Source organism: Eretmochelys imbricata, chromosome 5, assembly GCF_965152235.1.
Source record: "Eretmochelys imbricata isolate rEreImb1 chromosome 5, rEreImb1.hap1, whole genome shotgun sequence".
NCBI classification, from domain to species: Eukaryota; Metazoa; Chordata; order Testudines; family Cheloniidae; genus Eretmochelys; species Eretmochelys imbricata.
In genome coordinates this window covers 75,682,567-75,693,276 of record NC_135576.1, presented here as the reverse complement: position 1 = coordinate 75,693,276, position 10,710 = coordinate 75,682,567, and the positions used below count along the sequence as shown (strand labels likewise).

General features: G+C 39.8%; 1 protein-coding gene across 4 annotated transcripts in view; it reads right to left on the bottom strand.

Moving 5' to 3' along the window:
• Positions 1-10,710, bottom strand: part of DMXL1 (Dmx like 1) — a 146,037-nt gene that overhangs the window by 2,890 nt on the left and 132,437 nt on the right. For all 4 annotated transcript variants that reach the window (XM_077817357.1, XM_077817360.1, XM_077817358.1 and 1 more), the window contains 4 exons: positions 10,305-10,397; positions 9,765-9,856; positions 8,610-8,662; positions 99-316 (listed from right to left, as the gene is read on the bottom strand). In XM_077817357.1, the coding sequence (XP_077673483.1) occupies positions 99-316; positions 8,610-8,662; positions 9,765-9,856; positions 10,305-10,397 (456 nt within the window). The remainder of the gene's footprint in view (positions 1-98; positions 317-8,609; positions 8,663-9,764; positions 9,857-10,304; positions 10,398-10,710) is intronic.

Genomic DNA, 10,710 nt, shown 5'->3' with positions numbered 1-10,710 from the left:
AAAATTCTAGTTGAATATTTTTAAAGAGGGATTATAATTTTGCAAATACTTAGTATGAAAAAATTATACAATGCCTTGTCCCACCAAATTAAAGTTACCTTTATATTGCCTTCTGCAGATCCTGTAACAAAGTATTCTTCTGCAGGATCCACAGCAATTGCTTTAACTGGAGAATCATGACTCTGGAATAGCTGTCGTTGTTGCTTTTGGCGAAGATCAAGTATACAAGTAAAGCCTTTTCTGCCTCCTGATATTAAAAGCTGATGTTTTGGAGCATATGCTAGCACAGTTGCCCCACTATCATGGCAGATAAAAGCTAAAATACAAAACAAAGGACGTTAGAGAACATAATACATTAGCTTTAGCCTCCTCTTCAGCACTAATGGTTTAACACAATAGCAACAGGAACAGGTTACTGAATTAGATGGAGTAGTGATCTGATCCAGCACAACAATTCCTATCTATGATAGCGGCCAGTTACGGATACTTCTAAGAAAGGCACAAGAAACCCTGCAGTACACAGTTAAGAAATAACCTGCCCACAGGGAAAGTTTCTCTTATCCCTTCTAGTTATAGGTTGTCTTATGTCCTGAAGCATGAGGGTTTCCTCTTTCCCCAAAAAACTTTTTAATCCTTGCTAGTGTAATGCTAGAGGATATCCATATAAATATTTAATCTTTCTTTCAATCCTGTTAAACTTAGTCTCGATATCTTGTGACAATGAGTTCTACAGACTACTTGTGCACTGTTAAACATATTTCCTTTAATTATTTTAAAGCTGCTGCCTTTGTTTCCTTGAATATTGTTCCTGTTCTTTTGTAACCAGAATTGGTAAACAAGAGGTGCTTGAACCTTATCAGGACTGCAGTCGGAGAAGGAAGATGACACGAATCAGTAGAGCTGGCCAAAACTCTTGAGTGTCTATTTCATGGACTGAAACCAAGTTTTCCAAAATTTCCAGCAGACTGGAAATTCTGAACAATTTCATTTCAGAAACACCAAAACATGCTGTTTCTGAAATAAAATATGCTCCCCAGATTCCCTGGCAGCTGCTGAAAGAAACTGACATGATTCTTGTCAGATCTGCTGCAGCCCACCACTGAATAGCATTAATGAAACTGACCAGTGAAAATGTACCCCCCCCCACCATCAAAAAAAATTTCCTTATCTGGTACAGTAACTAACTGGAATTCTTTGAGATCATGTGGTTCCTGTATGTAGTCCACTGTGGATGTGTTGTGTTCTGTGCACTGGACACTGGAACATTTTTGCTAGCAGCTTCAATTGGCCCATGCCTGTGCCCTCCTCCTCATGCTCCAAACTAAAATCATAAAGGCGAGGCATGGACCCGACCAGTTCCTTTTCTATTACTAAAGGATCAGAAGCAGAGGGGAAGGAGAGCATCACAGTGAAACACAGATGAGGAACACACACCTTGAACAACTCCAGTTACTGTACAAAGTAACTAACTTCTCTTTCTTCAAATGATGGTCTATATGTGTTTTCCATGGTAGGTGACTGAAACAATATTCACTGAAGAGGAGGAGGGTGTGAGGACCTCTGTGGTATCGATGACCGGAGAATTACTATGCCAAAAGATGAGTCAGCTGCCAAAGCTTGCACCAGGACATAGCATCTTGTAAAGGTATGAACGGAAGCCTGTGTTGCTGCTTTACAAATTTCAGTGGGAGGAACATCACAGTGAGACTACTAAAGCAGCCTTGGGACTAGTTGAGTAGGCTCTCTCACACCTTATGGAAGGGAGTGTCTGTTAATTTGTAACACAACAGAATGCAGTGCAGCCTGAAATCCACTTTGATGAACAGAATATTTCGCCTTTTATCAGGTCAGCAAAAGATATAAAAAGTCTATTTCCTGAAATATTTTGTTCTTTTTGTAGGTAGAACACCAGAGCCTGATGGACAACTAGAGAATTAAGTCTCCAGTCCTCCCTGGTAACATACAGCTTTGGAAAGATGACAGGTAACTGAATTGTTTGATTCAGACAAAAATCTGAGATTACTCTTGGAATAAATTGAGGGTGAAGTCAAAGAAACTTTGTGTTTATGGAATACTGTACGGTAGATCAGCCATATGGGCTCCCAGCTCTCATCCTTTTCTTGCTGAGGTGATGGCCGGCAGAAAAGCAATCTTCACAGACATGTGGGTCAAAGACAACAAGGCCAGGAGTTCAAACAGATGCCTTAATGCTGAGAGGATCAGGTTGAGATCCTGTGATGGAACAGGCCTTTCAGGAAATAGTCATCCCAGGATGGGTGAAAAAGGAGTGATTATCATTTGGAGGATGACTGGCACTGACAGCTGCTAAGTGTACCCAGAGGAAGCTAAAAGGAAAGACCTGAAGTCTTTAAGGAAAGAAGATATTCCAATAAGTTATGGATCTCAGAATCCTCAGGGTTACCTGGCAATGTTGACACCAGACAGAAAACCTTTTCTACTTAACTAAGTAGCATTTTCTAGTGGAGTCCTTCCTTCTATTGTTAAGGATGGCCTGAACTGCTTTCAAACATGTCCTTTTTAGGTTCAGCACCCACCCAAATGCCAGGCTGTGAGGTGGAGGAAAGCCTGACTGGGGTGCCTGACCTTGCTCCCTATGCTGGGTCAATAGGTCAGGCAATAGGTCAAGGGAGGACTGGATACTGATGAATGGCATGCAGACGTTGAAGGATGTTGGGGAACCAGAATAGCCTGGGCAATCAGGAGGACCACTGATCCATCTTGCTTGATCTTCCCGAGAACCTGAGGCAAAATGGTTGGTTTGAGAGGCACGTGTTAGTTGTCCTGACCAACAAGTAGTACATCTCTCCGGAGCCCTGACTTTAAGCCCCTCAGAACATTAGATTTTGTCTTAAGAGAACAAATAATGCACAAACAGATCCCAAGACCTAACCACCTTTCCCCTCCCTTCCCCCCATTGTTGAAATATGCTCTGCACTATGGAATCATGTTGCTTCCATTTGCAGTCCTGGGCGAAGTGTCTGGTGCAGCTGTCTGCCAATGTGTTGTGTGTCCCTGGAAGATGCACTGCCTACAGCGTGATTTGGTGGTCAACACTGACCAGTTCCAAAGACTGACATCTTCTAGAGAGATGGAGCTCACTCATCCTTGTTTGTTGATGTATGCTTGTCATGTTGTCGGACATCACTTGAATATGTAGCATTTGTATGAGTGGTAGGAATAGTTTGCAGGCTTAGTAGACTGCACACATTATTAGGTGGTTATGTGATCCAAGACTCTTGGGAGTCCACATCCCTTGTGCTGTATACTCAACTAGATGAGTGCCCCACCTTAACAAGGAGGCACCTGTGATTAATGACTTATCCAGTGGGAGGAGAATAAAGGGGACACCCCCCCAACCCCCTCCTGTGCACACTTGTTCTCTGTTCTCCTGCAAGGCTAGAGAAGTTTGCACGCTGTGGGGAAGCTAATGATTCCTTATCAGAGCATGACAATACTAGTGGTGTAGGAGATGCTTGGGCATTCTTTTTTGTTATTATTATGGTAGATCCCACTCCTGCAGATGGTGTCCATCTCAGAGCACTCTTGCTCTTTGGAGCCAGGAGATTGGTACCTTGCCCCTTCTGAGCTTCTGATCCTCCTGCAGCAGGTCATGGAGTCTCATCCAGCTTTGATAGTGTCAAGGAAGAGGCCACCGTGCTTGGAAGTGCGCTTCTCAGTACCTCTGCCTGTTGTACAAGGGGGGCTGCTGAGCCTGGGGCCTCATTGTGCAAACAATAATGAATCTTTGAAGGCATACTCATGGCCTTGGCAAGTTCTGCTGCAGAAGAATCAGCAAATGCTGCCCTTCAAGGGGACATGAGTTTGCACAACGCAATTGAGGCACTTTAAGTGGTTATCATTGACTGGGAAAGCCTGGGGGCAGGAGACATCTTTCTTGAATCTCAGGCTCTTGGGCACAATAGTCACCCTGTATAGGGGCAATACAGGGAGACTTCCACCCATCCCTAAAACTATCCTAACAAAGAACTATCTAGAAAGTAAAAAAAAGACTGTTTACCATTATTTACAGGTAACATGTTAAGGACCATAGAAAATGCTATGGACATTGAAGGGTTCTCTCTGATCATGAGGAGGTAGAAAGGAACTGGAGAAGGCCTGCACTGCCCCTTATGCCCTTAGTTCAGTGCAAAAGAAGGAGAAGGTCACAGGCATGGACAAATGGACACTGCTAGCAACACTTTTCTAGTCTCAGGCATATGGAAGGCATGTCCACGCACAGCAGAATGCACATCGGGACCATCACTTGAAGTGGAGCTCATGCTAAGTGCCACTTTAGCTGAAGTATAGTTTAAACGGTATAGGATTGGACAGTGTATGAAAATAAAGATGCAGCACATATTTTAAAAAAAATATGGCAAGTGTGATCTTTAGAGTTCCAGTTTGAAAAGTAGCTATGTTAACGGGCACCACTTTACTCAGCACATTTGCTCACTGTTCATATTGGGACAGTATAGTTTTGATGGCCTCAATCTCAACAGAAGGGCTCAATCTCCTCAGGGAGAAGCTGGCTAGCGTAGTTAAGAAACATTAAACTAATAGCAAAAGGAGAGGATAAAAAGAGGGAAGATACAAGCATTCAGCAAAACTGAGTTGAGAACAAAGCTAATCAAGGAAGAAAAGGACATGAAGAGGAATTCCTGAATTGCCTATACACCACTGCTCGCAGCCTGGGTAAGACAAACAAAAGGGATTGGAATTGCTCATTTATGAGCACAAATTTCATCTAATTGCTATTACTGAAACCTGATGGCCGATTTGCACTATTGGAGTGTTAAAGAGAACAGTTATAACCTATTTAAGAGGGACTGAGTGGGCAAAAGGGAAGTGGGAGTGGCACTCTGTCAAAAATGTCATTACCTGTTTAAGTCACTGATAACTCAGAAGAAAATTATCTTGAATGCTAACAGATCAATGTCCTAACAGAAAACATACAAGGTGGGGTATTAGTGTCTGCCACAGACCACCAAATCACACTAGGGAACAAGATGACAGCCTCCTTACACACCTATCTATATAGGAAATAAATGAATTAGATATGGGGAAAAATGCGTGATCACAGAAGACTTCAATCTGAGTGACACATGCTGGAGGTCTCATGCTGCCAGTACTAAAACATCCTTGGAATGTCTAAACATCTTAGATGACACCTTCCTACTTCAAAAAATACTACAATCAACACAGGGTGAATTCTTTATTAGATCTTGTCCTAACAGTTTAAGAGAAATTGATCACAGAATTAAAATTAGTGGTAGCTAAGGTACAAGTGATCATGGCATGTGTGATCATATTTATAATGTGCAAACAGAATCAAGTTCAGACCAATAATATATATGCTTGCTGCTTTAATAATCCAGGCCAGTAATATATACATATACACTTGATGCAGAATTTCACAAAGCTGAAACAATTATGAGCCAAATAGCTGGGAGGAAGAATTTAAAACAGAAAAATCTGAACCATAATTGGGATTAATTTAAGAACACCTTACTAGATGTCCCAAAAGCAACAATCCCATAATTAAGGAAAAAGGCTGTGCTGATTAAATAGCCAGTCTGGTACAGAGGGGACATGAAGGCAGCTATAAAAATACATGTATAACAAATGGTACAAAGTTGATAGTAATGAATATAAATCAGAAGCTTGGAATTGTAGAAAATTGATAAGGGAATCAAAGGGATACAAGGAGGAATCTATGCCCCACAGAGTTAGCGCAATCAGGAGGAGTTTTTAAAATATTTTAGAAAGAAAAAAAATTGGGTCAGTGGTATTGGTCCATTACTAGATGGAAATGGTAGAATTATCAATAATAATGCAGAAAAGGCGGAAGTGTTAAATATTTCTGTTCTGTATTTGGGGACAAAACAGATGATAGAGTCTCATCATATGTTAACAACACTCTTTCCATTCTACTGGTATCTCTGGAGGATGTTAAACAGAAGCTACTTAGAACTAGACATTTTTAAATCAGCAGGTCCAAATAACTTGCATCCAAGAGTTTTAAAATAGCTTGGTAAGGAGCTTGCTGGACCATTAATATTGTTTATCAATAAGTCTTGGAACATTGGGAAGTTTTAAAAGACTGGAAGAAGGCTAATGTGCCAATTTTTAAAAAGGTCAAATGGGATGACCCAGCTAAATATAGGTCTGTCACCCTAAAATTGATCCTGGGTAAGATAATGCAGCAGCTGATACGGGACTTGATTAATAAAGAATTAAAGGAGGGTAACATTCTTAATGCATATCAAGATGAGTTTATGGAAAATAGATCCTGTCAAACTAATTCGGTATCTTTTTTTAAAATGAGATTTACCTTTATCAGCAAAAATTGTAAAGTGTTGATGTAATATACTTTGACTTGGTGCCGCACAACATTTAAATTAAAAAATTAGAATGGCATACATGAAATGGATTAAAAACTGACTAACTGATAGGTCTCAAAATGTAATTGTGAGCAGGGAATAATCATCAAATGGGTTTGTTTTGAGTGGGGTTTCAAAGGGATTGGTTCTCGGCTCTATGCTGTTTATCAGCAAAACACATAAAATCATCACTGATGAAGTTTGTAGATGACACAAAAATAGGGGGAATGATAAATAATGAAGAGGACAGGTCACTGATTCAGAGTAATCGGGATCGCTTGGTAAACTGGGTGCAAGCAAACCATATGCATTTTAATACAAAGGTAATACTAAAGGTAAATGTATACATCTAGGAACAAAGAATGTAGACATACTTATAGGATGGGGGGCTCCAGCCTCGGAAGCAGTGACTGAAAAAGAGTTGGGAGTCATGGTGGATTATCAGCTAAACATGAACTTCCAATATGATGGTGTGACCAAAAGAGGTAATGCAATCCGAGAATGCATAAAGAGAGAATTTTCAAGCAGTAGAGAGGTTATTTTATCTCTATATTTGGCACTAGTGTGACCACTGCTGGAATACTGTGTCCAGTTCTAGTGCCCACAATTGAAGAAGGATGTTGATAAATTGGAAAGCTATGAGAATGATAAAAGGAATAAAAAAAACATGCCTTATAGTGATAAGCTAAACAGATTGAGCTCCTTGAGTCTAACAGAAGGTCAAGGAATGACAGTTAGAGTCTATAAGTACCTGCATGGGAAACAAATATTTAATAATAGGCTCTTCAATCTAGCAAAGAAAGATATAACATGATCCAATGACTGGAAGATGAAGCTAAACAAACTCAGACTGGAAATAAGGCATACATTTTTGACAGTGAGTAATTAACAATTGGAACAATTTACCCAGCGGCTGTGGTGGATTCACCATCACTGACAATTTATAAATCAAGATTGCATAATTTTCTAAAACATCTGCTCTAGGAATTATTTGGGGAAGTTAAGTTCTATGGCCTGTGCTATCCAGGAGGTTAGAATAGAGGAACACAATGGTCCCTTCTGGCTTTGGAATCTATGCTGACAAAAATGTTAATGGTTGCTAGATATTAAATAAGCCTGCCCTACTTATTAGGACCCTATCATTAGATGCTAAGATTATGAAAAATGGGTCTCATTCTAGGTTGAGTTTGAAGAGCTGGCAGTGAGACAAGTCCTATTTAAAATCATAGAAATGTAGTGCTGGAAGGGACCTTGAGAGGTCATAAAGTCCAGCCTCCTGTGCTGAGATAGGGCTAAGTAAACGTAGACCATCCCTGATAAGTGTTTGTCCAAACTGTTCTTAAAACCCTGCAATGACTGGGATTCTACAACCTCCCTTAAAAGCCTATTCCAGAGCTTAACTATCCTGATAGTTAGGAAGTTTTTCCTATTATCTAACAAATCTCCCTGGCTGCAGATTAAGCCCATTACTACTTTCAGAGGACATGGAGAACAATTCATCACAGTCCTCTTTATAACAGACCTTAACATATCTGGAGACTTATCTCCCCTAAGTCTTTTTTCTCAGTGGTTCTCAGACTTTTATACTGGTGACCCTATTCACACAGCAAGCCTCTGAGTGTGACCCTCCTTATAAATTAAAAAACACTTTTTAAAATATTTAACACTATTATAAATGCTGGAGGTGAAGCAGGGTTTGAGATGGAGGCTGACAGCTCACAACCCCCCATATAATAAGCTCGTGACCCCCTGAGGTGACTATAAGTACGGAGTTGCCGAATTCATCTTGAAGAAAAAAACACAAGAAAGGGAATTGTGTACTGATACCTTCTACTGTTAAGTCACTAAGAGAGCTTGCCACAGAGAGGGGCAAATCCTTAGATGCTGTAAACTGACATGGCTCTTATGACTGAAATGGAGCTATGATAATTTATACCAGCTGAGGACCTGCCCAGTATATTTTTATTTTTTAATGCACCATTCACAATAATTTACTTAGACACTATGGAGAAAGACACTATCATGAAAGACTGTTTATAAACATATTTTGCAACTAATGAAGATAGCCACAACAATTTATCCGTATGGACCATCAAAATTAAGTAAAAACAGTAATGATTTAAAAATCTTACAAGAAAACTCCAGAATTATTTATAATTTAAAAGTATTCCCTTGAAGTACAACATTTGTTATTGTGTTTTTACTTACCATGCACTAAACTATTTGCAGGTGCAACTAAGGTATCCCACAAACATATATTTCTGTAAAAGAAAAAGAAAAATATATGCTGAACTTAATTTAACTGACTTTACTACTAACACAGGTTGAAGAGAAAAGGGACTTACTTCATATATTTGAAATAGTGCGGCCAATATCTGAACATTTCACACAACACTGTTTTATGCTCCAATATATTAGTAGAATTAAAATGAAAGTTCAGATTGACAAACCCAAAATTACTCGCTCATTCAACATTACTTAAATTTGTTTACTGTGTTCTATTATAAAGAACTCCACTACCATCCTTCCAAAGCCTTATTCTAGTCCTAAAAAAATGTGACTAACCACCAACTGGAGATTTTTATTAAATTATAGCAGTGGTTCTCAACTTATTTATCATTGTGGGCCGCATATGTGGCCCACAATGTCTTACCTGGGCTGCAGGGGCCAGGTGGCAGGGCAGCAGCAGCAGCCCTGACCCCAGATCTGCGCAAGGCCGGCTGGCTGCCTGCCCCTGACCCCACAGGGCCAGCTGGCAGCCTCAACCTCAGACTCCAGCCATGCAGGGCTGGCCGGCAACCCTAACCCCGCCATGCTGCACCAGGCAGCCAGGAATCTGGACCCCTGCCCCCCCCCCCCCCAAAAAAAAAAAAAAAACACACCTGGCTGCAGCTGTGTTCTATTTGGGCCACATGCAGCCCTTGGGTCGTTGACTGAGAACTGCTGAATTACAGATATACATATAACATGAGCACATGAATATTGTACAGTTAACTCACTCATCTTTGTTCTTGCACAGGATTCACATTAATTTAATTTCTCTTGTGGTTGGACTCACCTACATGCTGGGTTTGTTTTCTCTGTCACGTTTAAAAAAATGTTTTAAAAAGTTTTAGGGTCAAGTTTTGAGCTAGTCGAAGCATGGACAATCTCTCAAATCTATAAAAATGGCAGCACTTACGAAAACATTTATAAAGAGGGATGAAAGGGCTTCTGTTCTATTTGATGCGACCATATCACAAGTTGGTAGGTGACCATCTTAACTGCTCAACTCCCAAACTACACAGTAGCAAGAAACATTAAAAAATAGTATTATTTCATTAATACTTAGCCTCCAACTATGATCTTGAATCAAGTTTTTACCTGTTATCAGTAGCCTGTCCAGCTGTGGCTATCAAAGAGGAGGAACTGATGAAAACAAAATCATTGGCTGTTTTGTTATGACACTGCCACGTCTGGAAAATAACAGTACACAGTTAGGAAGTAGTCATGAAACAAAGCTAGCTTTTATACTAGCACGAAAGCTTATTTAAAAGATAAAAAAATACATTAAAGGTTGTTCTTCAATCAACTGAAGTGAAGAAATTCAGAGTTCAGACTGTAATACTATACTTAGTCTACCAATGGTCTTACGTTCTTGACAAAAGTGTTTGACACCTCCCATGGTATTTGCTTTGCAATCAAAGATAACCAAATCATTTTAGATCTGATTTTGCATTCTCTCTCTTCAAATTAAGAAATATGGTTATGAATTGAGAACCTGTCTGCTAAATTTCAACCAAACAGAAACAAGACAAGTTTAGCTGAAAAAAATCCTAGTGGATTCTTAACTTTTCTGGTGCTGCCAGGAGACCACCTAGTACAAAGCAAATTTATGCACAGCAAGTTTACATTTTAGCTTACCAGATATGGTTTGGGTGTGCTTCCAGTAAGTGGGCAACACTTCCAGTTTGTCTGATACAAACATATATATCCATCAGCATCAACAATCCCGAACTGAAGAGAAAATTTATATGTATATTTTTAATACACAATATAATACACGTGTATGTATACTTTGCTAGGCATATTTAAGATAGAGAAATTATATTGCTACCCCTTCAGTCCAGCAGATATTAAATAGCAACTTTATCTTCCCAGAAACACTTGCATTGTGTGCCTAGTCTAACTCTGGAAAGCAACTGCATCAGAACCAAACCCTGACGCAGCACGCCAACTAACGTGGATTACAGCATTTTCAATGCACATGATATTTCTACTATATGTGTCATTGCTATGGAAAAGAAGCAGCAGCAACTAAAGCAGAAAA